This window comes from Onychomys torridus, chromosome 12, assembly GCF_903995425.1.
Source record: "Onychomys torridus chromosome 12, mOncTor1.1, whole genome shotgun sequence".
NCBI lineage: Eukaryota > Metazoa > Chordata > Mammalia > Rodentia > Cricetidae > Onychomys > Onychomys torridus.
Window position 1 is genome coordinate 10,135,134 of NC_050454.1, and position 27,930 is coordinate 10,163,063.

The window sequence follows — 27,930 nt, forward strand, 5'->3', positions numbered from 1 at the left end:
ACCCAGAGAGACTAGGCAACAAGGAGGGCCCATGAGGAGATGCATGGATCTCCCTGGAAAGAGGAAATAGAAGAGATCTTGTGGGGAGACTGGAGGTGGGTGGGGATGGAACATGAGGGTCAAGTTGGGTTGGTGGAGGAGGAGACTACTGAGAGAAATGACTGGAAAGGTGGGACATTTGGGGGTCATACAGAAACCTGGCACAAGGGAAAATCCCAGGAATCTACAAGGATGACCCCAGCTAAGACTCCTAGCAATGAATGGATACCATAGCCTGAACTGGCCATTTCCTGTGACCAAGCAAGACCTCCAGAGGAGGGACTGAGACACGAACCAGCCACACAACCTTTGCCCTACAGTCTGTCCTGCCTATGGAGTGTGCTGGAATAAGGGTGGCACAGAGACTGTGGGAGTGGCCAACCAGGGACTGGTCCAGCCTGAGGCCCACGCCACAAGAGTGAACCCACCCCTGCCACTGCCTAGAAGGCCAGGGCCCAGAGGCTCGATGGCCCAGAGACCTAGGATAGAACCAAACAAGATTGGAGGGGGAAAAAAAATCAATATAACAAAGCCTAATGATATTCTGCTATACTCATAGACTGGTGACTCCCCCAATTGTCATCTGAGAGCCTTCATCCAGTAACTGATGGAAACAGATGCAGAGACCAGTCAAGCATTGGGCTGAGCTCAGAGAAATCTGTTGAAGAGAGGGAGTAAGGATTATACAAGCCAAGGACATTACAAGAAAACCCAGAGAAACAACTAACCTGAGCTCATAGGAGTTCACGGAGTCTGAACTGACAACCAGGGAGCCTGTATGGGACCAACCCAGGCCCTGTACATATAAGTGACAGTTGTGTAGCTTGGTCTACTTGTGGGTCTCCTAACAGTGGGAACAGGGGCTGTCCCTGACACTTTGGCTGGCTTTGGGGACCCTATTCCTTGTACTGGATTGCCTTGCCCAGCTTTAATACAAGGGAGGAGCTTACTGCAGCTTGATAAACCGTGCTTTGTTGACACCCATGGGAGGCCTGCCCCTTTCTGAACAGAAACAGAGGAGTGGATGGGCAGGAGGGGGAATTGGGAGGAGAAGAGGGAGGAGAAATTGTGGTCAGGATGTAAAATAAATCAATTAATTTAATTTTAAAAAAGCAAAAAACAGGCTAGTCAAAACAAGTACATGAAGCATGGCTTCTCTTGAAGTCACATTACTTTGGCACCAAACAAAACCTAAATTAAAGCCATTTCAAATTATAACCATCTATTTCAGATATTACTCTCTATTAAGATACAGAGAGCCCATAAGTTTTTGTGGCTAGTATGAATATAATACACTTAATTAGCTAACTATCCAGGGACTTTTAGGTTAATCCTAATATTTTGCTATTCCATATAATAGAAGCCATGGTCTGCACATAGGACTGGTGCAGTAGTTCCAGCCAACAAGTGGAATTACAAAGCAAGGACTATGCAAAATACAAAGAGAAGTTACAGCGGGAAGCAGCTCTTCCTTCATTTCTCTTTTGTTTTTTCCAAACAAAAATAGGGAAGCAACAAACACATTTTCATACAATACTAAGAAATGTCATGGTTTATATTATTCATAGTAGGTTTCTATCTGGAACTATCACTGAAACAATCACCACAGTAAATACATCCCTCGAGTCCTGCAATAGGAGAGTTTACTGTCAGGCAGTTGGGTTTATATACTTGATGGTATTGTGAGTAGGTGGACCCAGATTTATGATTTTAACAACTAAGGGTCGTGGTGGTGGTGGTGGTGGGTGCATGTGTGTGAGTGGGAGTGAAAGAAACATGTCCTTGAAATGAGATAAGTATAAGACCCTTTGATGTTAGTTCCCACTAATGCCATTTATTGGCTTCATAACCTTTCTCAGGCAACATCCCTTTTATAAGCTCCCATCTCCTTTTAAAAATACAAAATGGTTAAATTGAAGATAAAGGCATTTAGAGTAATGCAACTAATTTAGATTATCAAGGAGAAAATGTAGCTAGAGAAAGGAAAGAAACCTTAACTGGAACTTTTGAACATTAAGAAATAGTTGGGAGAAACAGATAGCTAGGGGTCTAGGAATCGACAGTGTCTGAAGAGGGGGTGGTCGGGAGGAAATAGGAAGGGATGGGTTACAAGGAAAGGGGAGGATGAATCTGACATTTTGAAAGTCAAAAGAAGACTTAAAAGAGCTTAGCTGAACCGTGCTGAAGGGCCATTATCCGAGATACGGAGCTGTTAAGAGATCTTAACAAGGCCTATTTCAATAAATCAGCGCCAATAAAATTCAAATGAAAGCCAGCTAAAGAGAAAATGAATAAAATCATTTGCGCCCTCATTAAACACCGTAGGTATTTATTCCAATTCTAGAGCTTAACTGTCCGAAGTCCCTTTCGGATAGTCTACCACGATGTTCTACGAAAATGCTTTTAAACAGATCTCATTAAATTGGCTGCTCCCAATAAACATTCGTCGTGTGTATTTCATGCATCCAGCTCACCCAACCCTCTCGCTCCGAATCCTTAGGCCGGGAAGCTCATTTTCAGAATTCCAACCCGGACACTGGGAGGGCGGAGCTGGGGGCGGTGCGACTAGATGAGCCCCGCCCAGAGGCTTCCGGTGCATGCGCACGTCCTCGGCGGCTCGTTTGTGCAGCCTTCCTAGTGTTCCTGTGGGTGATTATTTCGGTGACGGACTGACTACGGGTGCCTGGCCGTCTCTTGCGGAAGTCCATGCGCCGTTGGGAGGGACTCGGCGGCTGCTCTATGCCCTTGTTGCCGAGGGCCTTTTCCTGGGTCATTGCGGGAGCAGGAGTCGGACTGTGGCCGACACGGGGCTCCCACGTGGCCGTCTAGGCGCCTGTGTGTGGTCTGCGCTGGCGGGATGTGGCGAGCACGCCGGGCGGCCGTGGCCTGGTAAGTGCGGCCTGCGACCTGGCCCTGTTATGTCACGTTCTGGGCCATTTGGACAGAGGGGTTGTCCCATCATTACTTCCTGAATGTGCAGGTGACCCTCAGAACAGGCCGAGGCTCTTCAAAGAAAATTCTCACAAATGTTTGAGCACCCGAAGTGACAGGAGCTGGCCGGTGACCACTCCTTGTTCAACTCGAAGATGTTGGACGCCTTCAGTCTTGACCCATCATCGGTGTCCCTTTTGCCCCTGCCCTTGTGATCTCGCTGTTATCTCTGTCTCTGGTTGCTTCTTGTTGCTATTCTTTCTTCGCCTGGCTCTGTCCTTGTGTTCTCTATGTGTGCCTTTCATTTAACTGTCTTCTCCCAGCCGTACGCCATGTATACTTTGCACTTAGAGCTGCTTGGGCTTTGCCTGTTTGCCTGACCCTGTGGCTGGAGTCAGATCTAGAGCAGTGACGCACATGAAGAGATGCCCTCCTCAGAGAAGAAGTAGTTCAGTGTTGAGGTGCACTTGCTGCGTGTGGCGCCACTTTTCTAATCACGCTGCTGTTGTCGCCCTAGTCTGGTTTTGAAGTGGAAAAATCATAAAATATTTCGATTTATGTGAATTGTTTGCTTATGCACTTTAATGATAGTAAATTTTATGTTATATGTGTAATGTGTTCCAATAATATGTAATTTGTTCCAAGCTTAACACATTGTTTCAGACATTTGATTATTAGGAAGTTATATGTACCAAAAAAGATTGGGAAAATGTAGCTCTCCTGAATTAACTCACCTTTAGACATTGATCTTAATTTTATTTAGAATTTTTAAAGGATTTTGTTTTAATTGTGTGTATGGGAGAGGGCGGTATGTGCACAAGAGTACAGGTGCCCTATCTGGGTAGAGGAGTGAGATCCCCCTGGAAATGGAGAACAAGTGGTTGAGCGGCCTGAAGTGGATACTAGGGACCGAACTAAGGTCCTCTGCAGATATGACAAGCATTTCTAACCCTTCCATCCATCTCTGCAACTCCCTGGAACTTTTTTTTTTTTTTTTTTTGCATGCGGCACTACTGCCCGGCTAGGAACTTTTTCATGGTGTAGATGATTTATTATACTTAAAAGGAGTGGAACCCATTTGTTTTGTCAGAGTTATGAGTCCAAAAGTGGAACTGCCTCTGCTACAATGTGGTTATTTTTAATATTGTGGGATTTTAATTTCAATTCACAACCTTTAATATTGAAATAAGCCATTTACAACTTTTCATTTCCACTATTTAATAACTAATATTGAGACATCTAATTTTCTATAAAACAAAAGAAAGTGCAGAAGATAGCATATTCTTTTTAAACACCAAAGTATGTAGGAAACACTTTAAATTGAATAGACAGATAAACAGATGTGTGGGTTTGTATTGTTTATTTAATCAGTTGTTTACCATTATGCTGAATTGTTTCTGAAATTATGAGTTCCACAGTCATGGCTTTATCATGTCTCATGTCAAAGCACAGCTTAGCTAATGGTAGATTGGGTATATGGAAAGGGGGAAAGCCCCAAGCTCTGGAATTTGCCTTTTGCTGTAGTTCCTCTGCAAGCTCTGAAATGCTGCAGCTAGTCCTGCTCTAGTCATAGGATGGAAACAGACTTTCTACACACACATACTCCTCCTGGACAAGTCACGTGGAAGACTGATGACCAACATTTTGGGGGTGCAATAAGTGTTTGTGTAAAAATAATGAAAAAATCTCATACTAGACAGTTGTATATAGGTAAAAGATGTGGTAGTGGAGCAAGAGATGACTTGTGGTGATCTGCTTTGCATCACATTTGAATTTTGTTTTCATGCTTCTTTAGAGAAAGAAGTCTTTTTCTCTTCACTGCCTCTGTTAGGATCTTTCTTGACTTTGTCCTTTGTCTCAGATTTCTTAAGGCTTTGTTCAACTGTGGGTTTTCTTGTTCATCGCTGGTATGGTCTGACCTTTGATTTAAAAAAAAAAAAAAAACTTTTTCTTGAGTTCCTGCAAAATTTTTCTTCAACTTTATGTTCTTCCATCCATTGCATCTGTTCTTTTTTTTTCTAAATACTTTTGAAAAAATATGAGATTGTTTAGGTAGATTCAGTATTTCTTCATTTACAAAATAAAGACATGGACTCCCTTTTTTCTCCATATATATTAAAAGATAAGAGGTCATCTTAGAAAGACATTAAATATACCTCTCTCTGCAAGATTAGTTGGTGTTTTCTCCAAGCTACACAATTATCTTGTTTTGTTTTGTTTTGTTTTGAAAGATTTATTTATTTATTATACAGAAGAGGGTTCCAGATCCCATTACAGATGGTTGTGAGCCACCATGTGGTTGCTGGGATTTGAACTCAGGACCTCTGGAAGAGCAGTCGGTGCTCTTAACCTCTGAGCCATCTCTCCAGCCTGCTACACAATTATCTTAACCATTGTAAAAGAGAGAATGCTTGTAATGTTCTAAGCTGTAAGCCAAGTCACAAAACTACATGTTGTAAAGTCCTTTTTATATTACGGTCTGTTTCTGAGTATGCCCAATAAAAGGGGGACTCTACTGAAAACAAACAGGAAGCCTCTTAAGCCTGCACAGGCACCCAGAAGTGCACAGGCATATTCATGTCCAGTGCTTTATTCCCTGATCCCAGTGGACCACTGCAGTGGACCCCATGGGCTGCATGCCACTTCTTTGCATCACAGCTTTTGTTTTTGCATTTTTTCTTTATTCTGCATCCTAGCCAGTATCCTCAATTTATTTTCTGCTATTGATGTATATAAATGCAACTTTGCTGTTTTAAATATTCACTAAGCTCTTTTTTTTAATGTTTAAATCTATAAACATTGTATTCTCTAGTACCTTTGGACATATTCTTATTGAAGTTGCAGTGTTTTCAGGGATCCTGTCAATACAAGTGTTAGCATGCTAAGAGCTGCTGGTTGGCTGTAAGGGTCTGGTGGTCTGGTGACTTAAATACGAAGGGCCAGTGACTGAGTCAGATGCTTTGTCCATGCTGCTCCTTAGTGACAGGGATGATGACTAGTGTTTTCTGTTACTGATCATTTCACCTACAACTTTCCTCTTTTATGTAGTGGACAGGTGATTGGAGCCTGCTACAAATGCCAGAATTGATGATAGCTCACTCTGGGGAGCCTCCTCCACATATACACATGCACTTAGGATCCCTGGGTCTTCCCTGACAGCTTGCTCTGCTTCCAGAGGCGATTGCTGTCCTCCTCCTCCTCCTCCTCCTCCTCCTCCTCCTCCTCCTCCTCCTTTTTTTACCCTTTTACCTATATATCAAGAATACCACCATGTGGGGCTGGAGAGATGGCTGCTCTTCCAGGAGACCTGGGTTCAATATCCATCATCCACCTGACTGCCCACAACCATCTGTAACTCCAGTTCCAGGAAATCCAATGCCTCATCTGGTTTCTACTGGTACTATGCACATGTGTGGTACATGCAGGCAAAATACCAATACATATAAAAAAAAGTAATAATAAGATGTTTAACACTTTAAAAAAATAGACTACCTGATGAAGCCTAGCCTTCCCCTGAGTGAGCTTTTATCTGTCTTTGAACTGGAAGCTCCTTAAGGACAGGGATTTGCTTTGAGTCCGTTATGCCTCCAGGGAACAATTGAAGAGTACTGTGCTTCTAACTACTGACCTGGAACGTCCTGTCCCTGTGTCTTATGTTTATTGCTGCCACCATTGTGAAAATAGGAATATTTGAGGATTTGGAGAGAAATGAGGAAGAAAATAAAGATATAAATGCCCGAGGGCAGCACTTGGTCTTAGAGTTCACCTAGGTGGGGTTATATTCGGGTTAGCACCGTTCTAAAAAGTAGAAATAACCTCTTGAAGGTTAAAAGGCTATTTAATCACTCGTTCATACGAAAGTTCAGTACAAATGAATACTGAAGTGACATTAAGCCCTTACTCTGGGCTAGCCTTTGCTATGTTCTTTGCAGGCCCCAGGGTGAGGGGGGGGAGGGGGACACAGTCAAAACACTGGGTCACAGCAAGGCTGCCCTGAGGGATCCAGAGTGTCCCGCAGCCCATTTCCAACGTTGCAGCTGTTGACGTGTGCTGCTCTCCTCACTTGTCCAGCATCATCTCTTGTGGAAAGAGCTCAGGCTTTATTACAGAACTGCCTAGTGTCAGCCTCTCCTCCACTGTTAGGCAAGACATCGTTTTTTTGAAACAGTTTATGAAAGGAGCTATCTATTCTTGCAAGTTTTCCCATGTGGGAGCCCACAGAGGTTTCCTACTGAGATCTGAGCTTGCTTTACACAGCAGGGCTGCATTAGGGGATGGCTGGACCACGTGCAAGGGCACCAGGTGTTTGGGATGGTCTGCACTTGGCTGTGCTGGGGGAGGTCTTTTGCTCTACCCCTTGGCATTCCTTTAAAAGCCCTTTAGAAGAGACAGAGGGGGCTGGTGGGTTTGGACCCAGGCTCTCCTGAAGCTATTTTGTGTTTCCTTCCTTCCTTCCTTCCTCCCTCCCTCCCTCCCTTTCTCTCTCTCTCTCTCTCTAGATAGATATAGATATATAGATATATTCTATCTACAAATTCCACATTTCTCCCTGCTCAAGAGTACCCTAGGGGAATAAGAGGGATCTGGTCTCCCTCCATTCCCATCTTGGGTTTGTGAAAATATCTAACATAATATCTCTGACATAACTGGAAATGAGCTACAGCCTGTGATGCCTTTTGTATGAGAAGTTCTCAGCTTCGTGTAACTAGACAAATGGACATTCTAACACTACTTAGCATCGTACCTCACGATAGGATGGAACCAGATGTGGTTGAAAAAGATAGGGCATGTAGGCTTCTTGTGCGAATACTCTCTTCTGTGCAGGAGGGAGGGTAGGCTAGAGTCCGGGCCCTTAGCCTCTACAGTGAGATCTCATTTCTTGAGGGCTGTTCTGCTACTTGTATTTTCCTAAGGAACCAAGATTAACTTAATTTCCATTTCTGCACTAATTTAGGATTGGGAGGCAGAACAAGCAGATATTCTTGACTGCTAGAATTTTTGTCCTTAAAAGCAGAATTTTGCATGCTCTTTCATTATCAGCTGTTACAGTGCACAGCTGTTGGCAAACTAGTACCCACCTCTTCCTTCCTTGGTTTCAATTCCTTGGACCAGTAATATCACAGCCCACATATAGTAAATTAACATGTAGTGTCTGGAGTCCCTGCGCCTGGACTTACATTCCACCTCTATTCCTCTGTCAGTGTCTTCTTGGGCAAGTTGTGTTTATTTCTTTGTCCCACATTTTCCTTCGTCTGTAGAATGGGGCTAGTGTAATTATTTCCATGGTAGGGTTTTCAACAGGACTGAATGAGCCGGCACACAGCAAATGTAAACTATCATCTGATGGGCATGGAGGGTCTGTATGCATGTGTGTTCTTCTCTGTCAGTTCCCAGGCTTTGTTACCTTCTCTGATGTTTTCCCCATCCTTTTTGTTTTTTCAGTGAAGTCTGCCAGTCACTAGTGAAACACAGCTCTGGCATTCAAAGAAACTTCCCACTCCAAAAACTACATCTGGTTTCACGAAGTATTTATCGTTCACATCATCCCGCCCTAAAGCTTCAAAGACCCCAATTAAGGACATCATTTCAACAGTTCTCTTCTCTAACTAACCTTTCTTTACATAAATTAAAACTGTCTCCAATTAAATATGGCTACCAGCCCCACAGGAACTTTTGGCCAGCAAGGTTAGCTGCAAGGCTCTTAAAACTTCGATATATCATACTGGGATCTGCTGTTGGAGGTGGCTATACAGCCAAAAAAGTGAGTTTACTTCCTTACTACAGGTCTAATTATTCCAAAATGCTGTAAATTTGTATAGCATGGTAGAAAGAAATTGTCATTTTTCTTTAGTGAGTAAAATATAATTAGCTGTTGAAACATTAACTGTATATATTTGCAATGTCCTGTGTTGTTTCAATGGTCCCATTTAAATATTAACTATAATTATAGATAATCTGGAAGATGGAGCCCTGGTCTGGGAGTAAAAACACTTAAGTTTGGTTCTGGACATTGCCACTTAGTAACACAAGAGAGAAAGTAAGGTGGCATGTTCACAGGATTATTTCTGAGAGCCCTGGGTCTAGAGGCAAGGTGACCTCTCCCCATCCATCTTCCTTGCTTCACGGTGTTACTTAGTGCCAACATGAGCCCTGTTTGAAGTAGGAATGTTGTGAGTTTCTGCATTTCCCACATCTGATAGAAGAGTACTTGCTTTCATTCTACATACCCGCCTACAGATTTGTTCTTAAAAGACCTGGGCTCACATAAATTTGTGCCGTAAAGGTTCTGCATGTGATACATTTCCTAGTAGATTGTTTTAATCAACATGCTTTCTCTTTATATTGGTACATGGCATTTAGGATGTCTCATTGACATATGTTCTTGTCTTTTAGACCTTTGATGAATGGAAAGATATGATACCAGACCTTAGTGACTATAAGTGGATTGTGCCTGACTTTATATGGGAAATTGATGAGTATATTGATTTGGGTTTGTATCATCAACATTAAAAATAGCTTTTGGATTCTGCAGGTGGGGGCGGATAGAAATAGTTGCATTGATGGTTTTAACTTTTGAGTCTAATATGTGATAGTTTTAATAATGAAAGTAATAATCTGTAAAAGAAATTAATTTTGATTGCATTACACTTGTGTGTACACACATATAGAAACGCATGTGCATGCCAATGCACGCATGTGAAGGTCAAAGACATTGGTGGGGGGGGGGGTTATAATTAAAGGGATCCTATAGGTACAGGGACAAGCTCAGGTTGACAGGCCTGGGGACGAGCACTTTTACCCACTGAGCCCTTTTGCCAACCTAGGGGAAAAGTATGAGACTTAAGTATCCAACGGTCTGTCGTTTTATCTTGGCTGCCACCACTCTTATGGAATATTTTCTTCTGGTTTTGCTTGTTAGTTGGCTGTGGTTTCTTATTAAAAATTGTATCGTCATGGGGATATGTACTTTGGTATTTTGTATTTTGCTACCTAGCACATTTCCATGCTGCCAGCAGCCTTTCCAAACACTGTTTCAGTATTGTGCAATAATGCCTGCATCGTACATACTAGGACCCTAAGCAGAACCCCTCTCTTTGCTTGACTACCTTGGTTATTTGTACTTTCTGCAGCCAAGTTCCTTCAAAGTCTAGTAGTATACAAAGTGGCTTCAGCCCTAGCAACCCCGCCCCTCCTTTAACAAGTAGGTGAGCATAGGGTAAAGTTCATAGCTGATTACAAGTAACTCAAGATGAGCTTAAAAAGCTTGGAGTATTTCCTTCAGTCCCTTTTTAAGACATACTGAGATGGGATTAATCTGCATAACTGCTTTATCATGGTGCTTCTTAAAGGTAACCATGTTAACAAAGGTATTTTTAGGAAAGGGACAATTTCGTTTTTTAAAAAGAATTCATGTTAGTACTGTGCAACAGAATGTATTTGCCAGTATCTCGGTGTAGTGACTGACAGTCTAGATTCTGAGCTGGGCTGCCAGGTCTTGAGCCCTGCCTGGCTCCCTCACTTCCTCTCTGTGTGCTCTAGATTTTCATCTGTAAGTGGAGTTGACAGTAAGAAATGTTTTGTAGGACTGGCTTGAGGTATAAACAGGTTGACACATTTATGGTCCTCATTTGTTTGCTCTGTCCTACTTTGAGACTGTTTGTGACTCCTGTTTTGGTCTTCTCCAGAGAAAATTAGAAAAGCCCTTCCCAGTTCGGAAGACCTTGCTAAGTTAGCTCCAGACCTGGACAAGCTTGCTGAAAGCTTCAGCTTACTGAAAGATTTCTTCACCACAGGTAAGGAGGGACTTTTCACCTAACTTCAAGACTTAGGAACCTCAGGGAAAAGGCATGGATGATCATATTTGTTCTCATCTTTTAAACAAAAACATTTTAAACCCAAAAGCATTTTAACACAAGATAAACACAAAGTTTTCACAATACTTTTTAATCATTAGCCTAATCACATGAAAATTTGTAAGGAAATGTGTGCTCAGCTTTTAGTCGGTGAGTGAAAATACACTGTTATTGACAAGTAGATGAGACTACCTATGCACTTGCTTTTCATGGCTGCCCAGAGTCACTGTTGCCACTTTAATCAAAACCTAATTATTACAGGCCATATGAGATGCAATTTATGAGGTTTATCCCAGCGTAGTTGCCCTGATATGGTATAAGTCTGAGATCTCAGACATCTTTGCTTATTCTTTCTCATTAAATTTTTATTTCCCCTTTTGCTGATTCTTCACAGGTCACAAATTGGTTAGTGAAGTCATAGAAGCTTCTGGCCCACTTCTCTTGTTAGGTGTGTAACCAGACATTCTTGCTGACCTTAACATGCCTTCTACATGCTTCTAATAAACTAGTCACAAATAAAATTGCAGACCAAATTTATAATCCTGCTTATATATGCTGATCTTTAAACCCAGAACTATATTAGGCAAACTTATACCCTTTTGGTGGAACTAGTAAAAGAATTACATTGATGACAAAACTAAAATTGCTAAATACATGACTTAAAATTATTAAAAGAAAATTTGCTTAGCCAAAGTGTTTTCTTGAAAAAAATTATTTTTGATAATTGAAATGAAAAGTAATTTTAGCTTGTCTCATCTGCCCTGTCATAGTGACATTTAAATTTGCTTTGTATTATGTATGTTGTCTGATGGCAGTGGTACTTGGCTAAATTGAAGTACTCCCTTGTTTTTAAAGAAAAAGTCCTTGACCGGGCAGTGGTGGCGCACGCCTTTAATCCCAGCACTTGGGAGGCAGAGGCAGGAGGATCTCTGTGAGTTCGAGGCCAGCCTGGGCTACCGAGTGAGTTCCAGGAAAGGCGCAAAGCTACACAGAGAAACCCTGTCTCAAAAAACCAAAAAAAAAAGAAAAAAAAAGAAAAAGTCCTTTACCGAAGATTGTCTTGTTTTTATTATGATTTTCATTTATATTTTAAAAACAGATTGATTTTGAAAATTTTTGTCGCTGATTGCCGGTCATTTTCTTAGAAATACAAGCATATTCTTCAAACCTTGTTTGGTTTTCTTTGAACCCCGATCACTGTGGAGCCCAGGCTCCATGTCCTGAGCACGGGTGCTGGGACTGCAGGCGCACGCATGGCCTGTCTGGGTTTGTATTGATTGGGTTGCGTTTCACAAAGCTGGGCATCCAATGCATACTAGGCAATTACTCTGCCACCGTGTCCTGTCTCCCCACCCCACTGACTTGGTAGTTGCTTAGATGTCTTTTGGAATTTAGCTCAAGTTGTTGACGTCACTGGGGAATTCAAAGGACTGTGTGTTTATCTTTAAGGTCCACCCGGAGAAACAGCATTTAGAGCAACAGATCATGGATCCGAAAGTGACAAGCATTATAGGAAGGTAAGTATGGAGTCCTGAAGAACTTGACTTTTCCTTTCTCTTTCAAAGATCTGAAAATGCTAATCCATTACTAGAAAATGCAAAATTGTATGCATACTAGGTGAAAACTGCAGGTGTACCTGCAGCAGCTCTGGAGTAGAATCAGGGATGCCCATCCTCTCTGGTTATGCTCTGAGAAATGACCATCCCAGGGTTTGTTAGAAAATACATGTGGGAATGGATGGTGTAGACGGTTAAGCAGTCTTCTCTCTCTTGGGACTTCACAGACTGACATGTATTCATTCATACATGTTCACAGATCTCCAAAAGGCCTCAGAATGTGCGGGGCATACCAGATTTATGCACAGAGCCTACTTCCTCTTCTGGAGACTTATGTTAGCTTAGAGAAAAGATATGAGAGAATAGAAAGTGGGTTATTAGCAAATAAGTCAGTTCTTATATATTGAGAACCTACATGGTTGTGTGTGGATGAGTCCATTGAGAGTACATCAGTTTTGGTACATTCTCAGACAAATCCATATGAATGTTACAGAAGAGGTGTTAACAGGAGCTACTCCTCATTTCTAATCATATGCCCCACTATCTTATTCTTAGGTTTTACTTTCATCCTCTTGAACTGGAAAAGGAGATTACATGTAAAGTTCTGTAAAAATAATGCCTCAATTAATTTATAAGCACAATATTCTATAAATGTTTTAAGTTAAATATGCACTATGTAGTTTAAACTAAATTTTAAAGCATCATAGGAAAGGAATAATTTATGATTATTAAGCAGAAAGAAGAAATAATTTCTTTCAACTTGGATCTTTTTTTATGCTATTCCAAATTTTAAATATTTTTCCAAGATTTATTTTCTTTCACCTTTTAGGTAAAACGTACTATAGAATATATATTTGCTTTCATTTTGACCTGTTTTTAATACACATAATTTTAATTAAGGAACACTCTTGATGCATTGAGCAGTAGAGTTAGATAATAGAGCTTATCAAATGTGACTACTTTGAGCCAGGAGAAGCCTTGGCAAAGAAAGCTATTAACTTAAGGTGAAGAGATGAAGTCATCTGAGAGGAAGAAGCCCTTGCGCCAGGTGTGGTCAGGTAGACCCTTGAGCAGTGGCAGCAGTGCCTTCGCCTAATCGATTGGGTATGTCGGTGTCTGCTTTGTCACTGACGCTATGTGGGATCTCGTTAGTAAACAGAGAACTCATTTTAGACTCAGCTCAGATGACTCCCCTAAACTCTGCATGATGATAAGTGAGTGATCTGTAATTGACCTCTGCAGTGTAGATGAAGCAAAAGAATCTATCTATCTTTGGGAATTTAATTATTCTTGTAGATTTGGTTATATCCAATTGACATGAAAATAAATTTGTTGCTTTTTTTAAAGTGGGGGCTGGAGGTATGACTGTTTGAGGGCACTGCCTGGGCTTCCAGTGCAGCCACCTGAAACTCGAGTGAAAGGATCTGGCACCCTCTTCTGGAGTCCTTGGGTAGTGTACTTGCATGTATACATTTCCACGTGCAGATACATACATATACATATAATTGTAAAGTATTTATTAAATTGTTTAAGCTTACCAGTTTTCCAGTGATTTATCGTAAGTATTAAGTATAGAATTGCACCTATGCTGCTTCTAGCACAGGTTAAATCAAATTGTAGTACATGCTAATAGAGCAAAAGCATGTCCAGCTGCACTGAAAGTTTTCAGTTGTGGTGATGCACAGTGTTATTGCTAAGGTTTGACTCTTGCCTGTGATACTTGAGAGTAAATAGACAGGATGCAGATAAGTCGGTATGATCTGATGGACCTTGCCTACAAAGTGATGTTTGAATATCATCGTGCAAGGAGACTTGAGCCAGTGGTAGCCTTTTTGAGATCATTCAGACATCAGTTTCTATTCATTTATTTTCTTTTTTATGTGTGTGGGTGTTTTGCTTGTGTGCCACCTTTGTGCCTGATACCCACAGAGGCCAAAAATGGTGTCAGGTCCCCTGGGACTGGAGTTAGAGTCCATTGTGAGCTGCTGTGGAAATCAAACCTTTAGCCTCTAGAAGAGCAGCCAGTTCTCTTAACCACTCAGCCATCTCTTCAGCCCCCTCAGATACCAGTTTTAAAGATTTGAGTGATCGGCCTGATGTGGTAGCACACTCCTTTAATCCCAGCACTCAGGAGGCAGAGGTAGGTGGATCTCTATGACTTTGAAACCAGCATGGTCTACAAAGCAAGTTTCAGGACAGCCAGCACTGTTGCACAGAGAAACCTTATCTTGAAAAACCAAAAAAAAAAAAAAGAAGAAGAAGAAGAAAAAAGGAAGGAAGGAAGGAAGGAAGGGGGGAGGGAGGGAGGGAGGGAGGGAGGGAGAGAGAGAGAGAGAGAGAGAGAGAGAGAGAGAGAGAAAAAGAAAGAAAGAAAGAAAGAAAGAAAGAAAGAAAGAAAGAAAGAAAGAAAGAAAGAAGAAAAAGATTTGAATGGTCATCAGAAGTGCTAGGATGACATCCAGAGTTTCTCTGGTTACCTTTTAGTTGGTTTAGTCTTGGATCTTAAGATATTCTCCTTAAAATCATGTTCTGTTCAACAGCCATTCCAACTTGAATGTGCCTGATTTCACCTAAGTTGTATTGAGGGTTTGAAGCAGTCATGCTTAAGTTTAATGGTTGTCAGGTTCATGGTTGTGGTTTCTGGCAAGACTTCTCTACTAGAATAATAAGTGCAATGCAAAACGGTTGTTTGAAATAGTAGTAAAAGGGGTTGGGGATTTGCTCAGTGGTAGAGTGCTTGCTCAAGGCCCTGGGTTCGGTCCTCAGATCAAAAAAAAAAAGGTAGTAGTAAGTGGAATACATTTCTACAGCTCAAACGGAAATGAAGATCCATCCTTTGTGGTAGGACAGAATGGAAAGGTCTTGGCAGTAGAGGACTAGTTAGGACGCACAGAGCCAGCTGAGAGTAAAGGGAGTTAGGGAACACAGGTATCACGTAAAGTGGCCTAAGAAGGACCGACACGATGAGCTGATGGCTTGTGCTTCCTGTCCTGAGCTCACTAGACTTGTCTGTGTCTGGGGAATTACAGTGGAGATCTTCAGAAAGCACAGAAGCCATGTGACTGCTCAGCCTGAGCAATCATCTGCTTCTACCTGAACTTCTGTTTAGATTGTGGACACTGTTTACGCTGTGTTGATCAAAAGGTCTGATATGTGTCTTCATTAATAAACATTGAAAAGGGTAGCAAATTCACTTTTAGCTTGAACTACTTTATTGAGGTATGATTGGCATATAGTAATACTACTTTATAATAAATGGTCGTGTTAATCAAAAGTTTAAAATTTGGAAAAAAAGTTTTACATTTTTATTCACTGGAGGAAATATTCGTGTGAACTTGGTAAAATCCTTGGGATCTGGAGAACTTAAAACTTCCAGAAACCAAATTAGGAACTAGAGAAATGAGCCTGTTCTAGTGTTTTGTAAGCCAGCACCATAAAGTAACCACAGGTTTGAAGAATTCTTGTTTCCTACGCAGCTAACAGCTGCAAATATAGATGAGATTGTTCTTGGCAAGAATCCACAGCACGTGTATAGTAGATCAGAAAGTGAGCGATCAGAAGGAGGGGAAGTGCCCATGAGGAAAATGGAATGAAGCAGACAGCCTTACTGCATTGCCTGATATGCAGCATGCTGCGTGTGTATGTCATTTAAGAGATACTTTGAACATGTATCAATAAACTGTTGTAAGTACCACTTAGAAACAAAGATTTAATGTAAATTGTAATATTGATAATTACTGATAGCTGTTTTGTCTCTTAAAACCACTTGTAGAAAATGTCCAAGTAGTAAACTATATTAGTATGCTGTTTCTGATTGAAGCAAATTCAGTAACCCAAAGTGGGAAGACGTTTCATTTTGACAACCAGTAACAAATTTGCATTCATAAATATCTGGAGCAGTTATATATTAGGAAACCAGTTGTTTTTAGCTAAACAAATAGCAGAATTATTCAGAGTTTCAAAAGTAGTGCTTAGGAATATTGCCTAAACTTTTTTTACTAAACAAAAACATAGTATGGCAAATGTTATCTTTTGGGTCCCAATGTGAAATAGTTTATTTGGATTTGCAGACCATATGTCTCTCAGCTATTCAGCCTGCCCACTGTAGGCCGCCAATTCTGCTCTGCGGTAATCTGCATGTGCCTGCCATTGTGCTCTTAGAAATGCAGGTTGATTCTAGCGGGCCAAAGGCACTTTGAAAATAGCTGTGCACTATTGCTGGGTGGTACTGATGCAGACTTTGGAATCACAGGTCCCATTTTTTGTTCTAAACTGTAACCTTGTACAAATCGTTTAGATTCTCTGAGTTCCTCGTTTCCTCTGTTGGAAAAGGAGATCACCTTGAAAGATTATGAGGAGGAAAAGTAAATAAATAAAGCTGTTTAGGGGACAATGACAACTTGCTGTGAGTTGTTATGTGTTAATGGTACCTTAACATTTGATTAACTTCTTCTCCTGGCTTTGTTAGGAAGTCTTCTGGAGATTGTGGAAAGTGGGAAAATGATTTGTACAACTGACCTTGTAGCTTCTAAAGAGTTTTTAGATTATCTTTAACTAGAAACTAAGGTGATTGATAGGTAAAAATCAGCTGTGTTTTGACTCACTGAAGCAACATGTGCCAACCCCTGCTCTACCTGGGTGATAACACATCTCAGATACGTCAGGCCTTAGTTCAGATGCGAGGTATTAAAATAAACAGAGTGGAGCATATCTGTGGTCCTAGCCACTCGGGAGGCTGAGATAGGAGGCATGCTGGAAACCGGCCTTTGAGACCCTATGGGTAACATAGCAGGTGAGGTCATCATAGCCTGTTCAAGCTTTATAAAAGGAAGGCCACAAACAACAGAAGTGTGTTCCTCCAGTCCTAGAGTTGAACTACAAGAGCAAGGTGCCTACAGGGGTGACGTGTGGTGAGCACTGTCTATATACATGGCAGGAGGGGCTAGGCAGCTCCTGGCATCTCTTACAAGAACACTTGACCTGGAGGCCCTGTGACCTCATCACCATGCTGTGGCCCTGGTTCTCTTACTTCCGCAATGAGGGTTCCACTAGAAATTTGTGGGAGCCAGTATTTAGACCATAGCATAGTAGTTCAAATTTATTAAAAATCTTTTCCACCAAACTCATTAAATTTTAAGCTAGCATTTTCAGTTGGTTTTTAGAACTCAAGCTATAACCAAGTTGATTTAATGCTGCCTTTTTTTTACAATTGTAAATGTTATACCTGAAACATGAGACAAAATTATAGTGTCAAATTAACAATGACTAAAGTAGTGTTAAAGAGTATTTGGTGGGACGTGCCTTTAATCCCAGCATTTAGGAGGCAGAGGCAGAAGAGACAGGTGGATCTCTGTGAGTTCAAGACATAACCAGCCAGAGTTACATGGTGAGATCTGTCTCTAAAAAATAGGGGCGTTCTTTTCTTTTTCTTTTTCTTTTTTTGATAAATTACAGGAAGTAAATTGTAGAAGTTATCTTCTGTAATTGTTAGTCATAATCATTTTTTTTATTTTTTTATTTTTTTTTTTTTGGTTTTTCGAGACAGGGTTTCTCTGTGTAGCTTTGCGCCTTTCCTGGAACTCACTTGGTAGGTAGCCCAGGCTGGCCTCAAACTCACAGAGATCCACCTGGCTCTGCCTCCCAAGTGCTGGGATTAAAGGTGTGCGCCACCATCGCCCAGCAATATATTTTAAAAGATGATTTCTTGAGAGAAAAGAGTTCATGCTCAGGAGAGTGTTGCTGGCAGAGGTGTGTTTTGTACATCTGTGTGTCTGGTCCTTGAGATCTGCCTCTTGGCTGTTGTGAGGCTGCACAGCTTATTAGTTGGTCCTGAAAGCTGGGGAAGTGAGCTTAAGATGCATAGCTTAGTGTAAATGGTTTTTCTGTGTCTAATTCTTGTTTTCTCCTACTTTTTTTTAGGAGGTAACAGTTATTTCACCAATCTGCTTCAGTAACAGACTTGGAAGGAGAGTGAGGTGTCTCTAGAAAGGGTGATTCAGGGTGGTCTAACAGATATTACAAATTAACTGTATAGCCGTGTTTAGATGTGAGCAGTGGTTCCAGGCCGGGTAGTTAAGCTAAGTCAAAATTACTTGGCATTTTATAAGTCAGTATTAGTGGTATGTAAATATTAACAGGTATGTCCAGCCTTTTGACACTGTGACACTGGTTGTCATTTACAAAATTCACACTTGAAAACTGCACAATTGACTTTTTTAAAAAAGTCAAACAAATACAATGTTTTAAGTAAGTTTATGCTGCATGTGGCCCATGGCTGTTGGGTTGGACACACCTGCAGGCTAACCCAGGAAGCCTTCTTTAAGCACTTGTTTGTGTCATCCAAATACTGGGTGATTAGAAGACAAGATGATCAAGATAAATGTGCTAGTGGATAACCCTGCTAAATGACTTTCTGTTGTTTGATGTATGGAATGATAAAAATTACGGGAAAAATTAAGATAGTTGGCAGTGACTTTGGTAAATTTGTCAATGATCGTAGATCTACATACACACACACACACACACACATATATATACATATATATATATATATATGTATGTATGTATATATATAGAGAGAGAGAGAAAGAGAGAGAGAGAGTGCATTAATAGATAGGTAATAAATGAGTACCTTTTGTACTCTTGAATCTGGAGACAAATGCTGACATTTCTTTTGTCGGCTGCTTTCATCCTTTGATTTGCTGTCAATCAGTTTCATTCATTGTCTGATACTGACAGTAGTCATAGTATCAAAACTAAGAATGAAACAAAAATGCCCAATTATTTTTTGAAATCTAAAGCTAAAGTCCTGGTTTAGGCTGTTTTAGCGATTACTAGCTTTGCTGCCTTTAGTTTTGACTTGGTAAGTCTGAGCCCCTTATTTTTGAACACACTACACTGTTCAAATTGATTGTTTATTGGAACATACCAGTTAGTTTTTCTGATTAAGAAAACATCAGTCTAGTATCACTGTTGATCCTCAGTTGTCTTTTTCTTCACTTATCTCAAAGTTGGCTAGCTCATAGGCCAGCAGTTTACAACATAAAGGGACATAAAGACAGAAGGTCACAAATATTTTGGTATTGTGCCATTGTACCACATGTGAACACATATATTCACAGTGTACCAGCTTAACCTTTAACGATTGAGTAGAATCAGTGTTTGAAATAAAAAGGTAATACAGTCTAGCTAGCTTTTACTTGTCAGTTTTCATAATAACTGTACTGTCTCTGTATCTTAATTATGTTTTTTGTTTTGTTTTAGTAATTGGTATGTACTCAGTTACTTTCTCAGAGGCTATTCTATTTTATGTCAAAACAGCCCATAGAAAGTAAAAATGCAGTCAAACTGGTTATGTAACGTTTCAAGTTAACAGCATACATTAGTTAGTGTAGATGGGCAATTTTATAAAGAGTTCTACCAAGAAGTCCAGGGAGCTGCCATGCTGCCTTCCTTGAGCATGCCCATAGACTAGTTTCCCTCTGTGTTGGCATTGTCTGGCCGGCCATTAAGTCGGCAGTCTCTGCATGCTCACTTTCACTTTGTAAGCCATGCTATTTTATTTTTCCCGAGGGAGATGAAGTTCAGTGCAGAGCCCATTTGTGGGATGGCACTGTGGGTGTATGAGTTTCCATTTGTGTTTTAAGCTCTCCATCCCTCCCTGTCTTGCATCTGTTCTTCTGTTGTACCCTTTGGTTTAACATTGTTCTCCTCCCCAATTTTCCTCTTCTCCTCATTGTAAACTCATGGCAGGGTCTGCTTGGTGAGCTCATTCTCTTACAACAGCAAATTCAAGAGCACGAAGAGGAAGCACGCAGAGCCGCTGGCCAGTATAGCACGAGCTATGCCCAACAGAAGCGCAAGGTGATGGATGGTTTCCGGGGTTTACTGAGGCATCACACTAATCAGCCATTTCTGCCAAGATCATGTCGCCTTAATCTGTTGATTGGCTCCACCATTGGAAATTATAACAAATTCATAAAAAAGATACATCATACCCCCTAAAGTGGATAGTGTAGACAAAGCCCAAAATATAAGCTCAAGGATAGGAATTTAGGTTCGGAAGATTAGGTTATCCCTGAGCATCCATGGATTTGTATTTAGGGTGAATCTGAATGATTGTTTATGTGATCCAGTTGAGTCACTCAGATACTTGGGTTTTGAAGCTGTTATGAAGTTCTGAAAAATAGGCTTTTAACTATGAGGCCAAAGGCCCACAGGGTCAGCCTCTGGGTTCTGTACAATGAAGGAAGTATAATGATAATGCATTTATATGCAGGTCTTAAACTAATTCAGTGTTTAGATCAGTTTGAAAGCTATGTACAAACCTTACCCAGGAAAAGAGTCAGTCATATATAGTTAGATTCTCGTTTGCTCTTACATCTAAATCAAGGGATATTACAGATACACACTCGATGCAGTGCTTCTACTGGCTAATCTTGGTGGTGGTTATTGCTTGAGAGTGCCCATCATAATTCACTCACTGTCACTCCCTGGCTTTTCTCAATCCTATGGCTGTGCAACCAACAACTAACTATATATTGTTCAGTTTTCAATGGATGGATAAAATAAATAGAAGAAAACAAGTTATTTCATCATTGGGGTTAAAGTAGATTTCTTGAGGAAGGACTTATTTAAACATCCTCTAATTCCATGCGTTGTACTATATCATTTAGATCCTCTAAGAAGTCAGATGCTGTCACTGAGCTGTCCATCCTGTAGGTTTGTTACAGAAAGGAGTGGGAAGAGTTTGTGTGTTCTGGAATGTTAGAAATATGAATATAGTGCCAAGCACAATCTGGTCTCTTTTCATAATGATAGGATTGAAATGCAGCCCTTCTGTCTGCCATCTTAAGACCTAAGATGAAGTTTAAGATTATACCAACATGCTGCTAATCCTGACCTTTTTACCGGTTGATCTTCTACAATAGCTGACATGCCTGCTTTACAAGTCTTCAGACTTAAGGATATCATTCTAGTTGCTGGTTATTTACTCAACCCCTTTCTTCCTCTTTTCGGGTTTGTGAACTAGAGTGACAGAGCTGGGCTTCTGTCTGCTTTGTCTATACAGGAACACTTAGTGGGACCCCAGTCAGGGCTTGGTCCTGCCCACTGTGTAGTTAGTTGCTTTGTGGGAACATTAATGGCACATTAAAAATACTTGATGCCAGCCCATAATGGCCCCGTTCATGCCGTCCTGAAAGCCCAGTTCCATGCTTTCTTCCTCTGCTCCACTATGGTTAGGACAGAGATGCTGTTAGCTCTTCACCATCATGGCCAAATCTGTGTTCCTGCAATTATCATTCCAGACATCTGAGGTTAGCAGGAGGCCTATATAAACCACAGGCACTTTTAATTCCTTTAAATATTTATTTCTCTGTTCTTGAAGAACCTAGGTCTTTGTTTTTTTAGTATTTTGTTAAAAATTTTGGCTGTATCTTCTGAGCAAAGAGATCAGCAGAGGCCATAAGTGTTGGTTGTTTTTCTCCTAGTAATGTGTGCAGATAGAATTTTCCAGAGATTCTCAGATCCATAATTGACTATTTCAGAACAGCCACAAGAACTTCCTAGAAGGAAATCAGTTCTGAAGTCAGTGTTCTCAGGAGGAGCTAAGGTTCTCTTCACATGAGCTCATTTGTGTGGAAGATCCCACCCTTTCTCCCTCAGTTCACAGCCTTGGGATTGTGGAAAAGCTCTGATTCAAGACCATTGTTTCATTCCTGTCAGGGTGACTTTAAAATTAATTTCATAATAAAAACTAAATATATTACACAAAAAAATGTGAGTCTCATATTGTAAGTAGCTGAGGAAAACATACTAAGTTGTCTAAAGAGGTAGGGGGGAAAGTATAGGCCTCACAAGCATGAGGACCTGAGTTTGATCCCAGAACCCATGTGAAAATGTCAGGTATGGTGGCACGCTCTTGTAATCCCAGTGCTGAGGAGGCAGAAATGGGCTCCCTGGGGCTCCCTGGCTAGCCAGCCTAGTCTAATTGGAGAGCTCTAGAGCAGTGAGAGACCCTGGCTCTAAGGAGGTCACAATGTCCCTGTGGGTGATAGCAAGCTAAGCGTCTGACCTCCACATGCATGTGCATGCACACACACACATATTTAAAAATAACTACAGTAAATGAAAGGAGAGGCAGCTCATGCTAGCTTCTTAAGAAACCTATAAAAATTGCTTCTTACCAATCTTTAATACTTAGTATTATAAACCTAAAATTTTTTATCCTTTATCTTAGGGAAAAAGTGAGATCTCAGTTTTTACTGTACTACCTACCTTAAAGCATTAATTTGGATCCTTATTAAATGAAGCAGCTAGGAAGTATGCCATTTTGTAATATTCTAATTGATTGTTTTGACTTCTTATGTAGTCTTTTTTTAACCCAACTACTAGGTTAACCTTTTGTAGACCTTGGCTTATATTAACATTTTAACTTTGTAATTTAATTATATTAGTTTCTTAATTATTGTCCCACATGCGGAGTAAAGTTGAATTTTTTATAGTAATTCAGGATATATTTATTGTAAGAAATCACTCAATTTACATTTAAAAGTAAAACCAAAACAAAGTAGATCATGGTGGCAAAAAAGCTTTAATCCCAGCCCTTGGCAGAAGCAGGCCAATCTCTGTGAGTTTAAGGCCAGCCTGGTCTACATAGAGAGACCCTGTCTCAAGAAGAAAAAAGTAAAGCAAAAACAGTTGGAAGTATTTGTGCTTATATATCTTATTGTAAATTTGCTACAGTTGGATGGATATTTAGTGGAAGAAAGTAAATCCCAGTATCTTTGAAATGAGTCAGGAATTTAATCTGCATAACAAATTTCTATGCTCATACATTACAGAATGATGATCTTAATATGTGGTCTTAATATGGAGTGATCTGGTTCTTCTTTGGTCTTTGGGTCGTGGGCTCTTCAATTTGCCTAGCTCCTCACACTTTAAGAGACTTAATAATTCTTGTCCAGTCTACTGAGCACACGTAATCAAAATGGAAAAGTGTATTACACCAGTAAGTCTCTGCTCACCACTCAAGGCTGAAAACAAAGTTTGTGTCACTGATCTCTTTACAAAATAATGTTAGGAGGTTTTCAAACAAACATTTAAGGAGAAAAATGGACCTATCATTTCTAGCAAGTATTATCACCTATGAAAACATGGGGAAATTTGGAAAAGTCATTTGGAATTAGTTAAAAATCAAAAAATAACATTCTGTAGCATGGACAAGATTTATTAATGTCTATGTCAATACAAAAATTATCATTTAAAACCTGAGTAAGACAACTCAGTGCCCTGTCAAGAAGTCAGTGCACCTGTACATGAACTTGTCGTACGAGACACTGTTTTCATTGTATGTGCTGTTTGTAACTGTATTGGGACTACTTTAAACTCTATTATACAATGAGATTTGGAGACTTTTAAAAGTCTGTCTTAGAACTATTAACAATTTGAAGTAGTTTACACAATACTGTAAATTTAATTTTTATGCTCAAATCAGCTTTAGTTGCTTAACTTGGTTTCGTTTCTACAGATACATTTGTTCTGTTGAGAGTTAGTGGATGTTGCATTGGAATTGAACTTAAAAACAAGCTTCTGGCTCCGCTTAACTCTGAAGATGCCAGTTAGTCCCTGTGTCCATTGGGGGTGCACATCTCTGCTGATAGTGAGGAAGGAAAGTTGTTCTTTAGAAGATCTGCTGTAGCCGTGAGCTTTGGCATGACTGGGAACAGTGACTTGGCCCTGGAGTCCCCGCTTGTGTCTGTAGAGATGCAGTACTCTGGATGTTGGGTTCTTGTACCTTAGTACAAAACAATCTCCTGATAGAGCAAACCCCGATGTCCATGTCTACTTTTTCTAACATGACTAGAGTGGTGACAAGACAGTGACTCCTTGATGTTTCTGTTTCTTAGGATTTTGATGAACTGTACTGATGAGTACAAGTATTTTTATTATCTTAAATACTCACTTGGTTTAAATTTTATTTTAAACATGTATCTACTCAGTGCTTCTTTAAAACTGTAGCTTATTGTATATTCTATGTAATCCTAAATCCACTCAGCTAAAATTAATCTTAAATATTTAGGTGTCAGACAAAGAGAAGATTGACCAACTTCAAGAGGAACTTCTGCACACACAGGTAATTCTAGTCAGTAAGGGAACCCAGCACTTCTTCCCTTTCAAGCCGCTGGGGGCTGAGCCCAGGGCACCATACATGGCGGGCAAGTGCTCTGACACTGAGCAGCATCTCAGCCCCAGGGACTTCTTTGGGATATGGACAGCAGGTTCTTTTTCCAGCAAAGCAAAAGTTGGAATACTTAGTGACAGACCCTTGCCACTAACAGTAATTTTTGTATCTACCAAAGCTAATTGAGAAACAGTGAATAAAAAAGAAACCAAGTGAATATCAGGTTAATTCATTATGTAGAGATTCCTATTTTGAGTGACTCTTATCCTCATTTTAAGGAAAAATTATTGTGGGAGGAGAATGGATAAAAGTATTTTCACTTTGCTTGGCTAAATATAAAATAAAGAGATTTGAGTTTCACATATCTCTACTGAGTCCCCAAAAGCCTTTCTTTGCTTCTCTGAAACCTGAAATCATTATAAAAATTTTTCCTAAAGATATTTCTGCTGGTATAATCCTATCTCTTAGGGTTAATAATAGAAATGATTATTTAAAAATCAGTCCTGTACAATATTATGAGTTCCAACCTTCCTTGCTGGTATGAGATTTGCCAACAGCAGTTATTCTGTACTAATAATATCTAGTAGTTAAGACTTATTTTTATAAGCCACAAGGCATATTTATCATCTTGGGTCTTTTTAGGGAAAAATTAAAAGAAGGGGCAATCTAATCGAAATCAAGCAACTATATATTTCTAATACGTGATTTTCCTTGATCTTTTCATGGAGTCTCCTGTATAATTGACCTGTGCTTTGACTGGCACCTATCTTTTGCGAGGCTTCTCCGCCATGAGTTAAGACTTGTTACTCTACTTATTGCCCAGACCACTGTTCCCTTTTAGTGTAATCAATAAACTGTTCTTTAAAAAAAACAAAAGCCACTGTATTAAGAGTATGCTCCCTGGAGCCATAGCATCAGTATCCCTGGGAGCTTATTAGAAGTGCAGATCCTTAGCCCATCCTAAACCCACTGGGTCAGAGTCGCTCACATGGAACTCAGCGGTCTGTGGAGCATTTGCAGTTCTTTTTGGTTTATATGTTTGGGAGAGGGTCTCATTGGGTAGCTAACCTGAACTCAAATCCTCTTGCCTTCGTCTCCTACATGCCTACTCACCATTAAACCCAGCTACATACAGTCTTCATTTTTAAAGCCCTTAAGGTAATTGTGATACACCCTAAATTTTGAGAATTTTTTTGTTCTACGTAAGCATGCACAACCTTCTGACTTTGTAACACAACCTCCTTGTCTACAAGGTTCACACTGAAGAACCACACAATCAATTTACAAAATGAAATCACACACCAAAGAATCTATAATGTTTACAGTTTTGTGTACATCTGTGTTCACAACTTGCCACAGGTAGGACACACCTGCTAGCTCATTTGTGCCTCTGGAAAGTGGCTGCAGGTTGACACTTGTATCAAGGAAAGGAAATGTAGATTCCCCAAATGGATTCCATATGTACAAAGAAACCTGCCATGGAACCGTGACCCCACAGTTAGGCAGTTCCAGTTGTAACCACTTAGTGTGGCTACACTGTGTGAGGAACATGTACTATAAGCTGTGCAGTCAGCCCCATCTGATTCTCGGGTAAAGGAAATCCACAGGCTGCATGGGAAGCTTTAATTTTCATTTGAAAGGGGTAATAGATGGGAATTAATGTTAACAATGTATTTTACTTAATGCATTGTGTTCCAAACTAGTATCATTTCAACATGTTGTCCATATAGCAGATAGCACACTATTTCAAGTGCTCAGTAACTGGGTGACTAGTGACTTTAAACAGCCAAGAAATATTAGATAGACTCTTACTACATCCTTATAGGCTGTGAGGATATGCTTTATTAAATATGTTTATCATACAATCCAGTAGTTTTCTTTGTGTTGTGCCATATAGTTAACTAGAGATGTTTTCTCTAATTAGACCTAACTTTCATGTTCTGTAAGGATAGGACCTTGATTTCCTGTTATTGACCATTTTCTCAGGTTGATTATGGGGAAGTTTGATTCTTAATTTCCTGTATAAACTAAGATGACCAATTTGAACAGTTTACCCTGAAAGGCAAAGTTATGTTACCATTTAGCTACTTTGAAATAATGATCCTAAATAAATTGATTTTCTTAAGTATTAGTTTTTATGTCAGTATTCTAAGTACAAACTTCTCCAGACATGGACATTTGACCAAACCTGGAAGAGCCTCTCACTTAACAGACCTGTTTATGCTCTTTCCTAAGTGACCTTTAAGTTCCAGACTTCTTTAAGTTCTTAAATTTTTAGTATTTTTAAATTATTTCTTCAACATAAACAAATAAATTTTTAAGTTAATGCTAAATTATAATGGAAATTATGGATTTCACTGCTTACTTGAAATAATTAGAATTTTATTTTCTCCACATTGTCATGCAATATTTGTAAGTGTAATAGTAATTTTAAGTGTAACTAGTTAAGTCACATAACTTCAGAACTTTGGGAGATTTTAATTAGACTTAATATTTATTTGTTAACCCATCTTTTTCTTACACAGTCCTGTGTATTGTCTTGTTGCAGTTAAAATATCAGAGGATCTTGGAGCGTTTGGAAAAGGAGAACAAAGAGCTGAGAAAATTGGTTCTGCAGAAGGATGACAAAGGCATCCATCATAGGAAACTTAAGGTACTTTATCTGAGTTTGGTAGGTCTCAGAACTTGGACGTTTCACATTGTATCTTTTTAGTTTATCTTCTTTTAAAAATGTTGTATGTGTTGGTGTTTTGCCTGAATGTATGTCTATGTATCACGGGCATGCCTGGTGCCTGTGGAGGCCAGAAGAGGGCATCAGATCTCTTGAAACCTACAGTTACAGATGGTTGTGAAAGCTGATGTGTAGGTACTGGGAATTGAACCTGGGTTCTCTGGAAGAGCAGCCAGTGCTCTTAACCACTGAGCCGTCTCTCCAGCTCCTAAATGATAAAAAATTTTAATAAATTATGGAGTGTTATTGTCTTTTTCAGTTCTAGCCAATGTAAATATTTCATAAATTGTATATTCAAAATTCATCATATAGTATGCCCATAAAATCTTCATATTTAAAGAGGACTTTCTTATAAATCAATCTATTTTCATAAAATACCTAGTTTATCTTCAGGCTTAACATCCATATCTGTAAAACTGGGATTTTTTTACATGCTTTTTAAAAATTATTGCGTGTGTGTGTGGTGTGTGTGTGTAGGACAGGGAACAAATCTGTGAGGTTGGTTTTCTCTGTCCCCATTTACTGGGTTCGAGGAATTGAGTTCAGGGTACCAGGCTTGCATGCTGTGTGCCGTGCCTGTACTTGCTGATCCCAAATTAGGATTGCTAGTTTGTTGAAGCCTTAAGCAGTCCCTGC

General features: G+C 40.0%; 1 protein-coding gene across 4 annotated transcripts in view; it reads left to right on the forward strand.

Moving 5' to 3' along the window:
- The first annotated feature begins 2,692 nt into the window (after window positions 1–2,692).
- Opa1 (OPA1 mitochondrial dynamin like GTPase) overlaps window positions 2,693–27,930 on the forward strand; it is a 74,191-nt gene continuing 48,953 nt past the window's right edge. Inside the window, exons 1-9 of one of the 4 annotated variants that reach the window (XM_036203480.1) lie at window positions 2,711–2,928; window positions 8,413–8,731; window positions 9,364–9,460; window positions 10,656–10,763; window positions 11,218–11,271; window positions 12,273–12,340; window positions 20,132–20,242; window positions 24,462–24,515; window positions 27,112–27,216. In XM_036203480.1, coding sequence (XP_036059373.1) covers window positions 2,897–2,928; window positions 8,413–8,731; window positions 9,364–9,460; window positions 10,656–10,763; window positions 11,218–11,271; window positions 12,273–12,340; window positions 20,132–20,242; window positions 24,462–24,515; window positions 27,112–27,216 — 948 coding nt within the window. In that variant the 5' untranslated portion in view covers window positions 2,711–2,896. Of the gene's footprint in view, window positions 2,929–8,412; window positions 8,732–9,363; window positions 9,461–10,655; window positions 10,764–11,217; window positions 11,272–12,272; window positions 12,341–20,131; window positions 20,243–24,461; window positions 24,516–27,111; window positions 27,217–27,930 lie in introns of all 4 variants that reach the window. The other 3 variants (XM_036203482.1, XM_036203481.1, XM_036203483.1) reach the window with 3 other exon arrangements.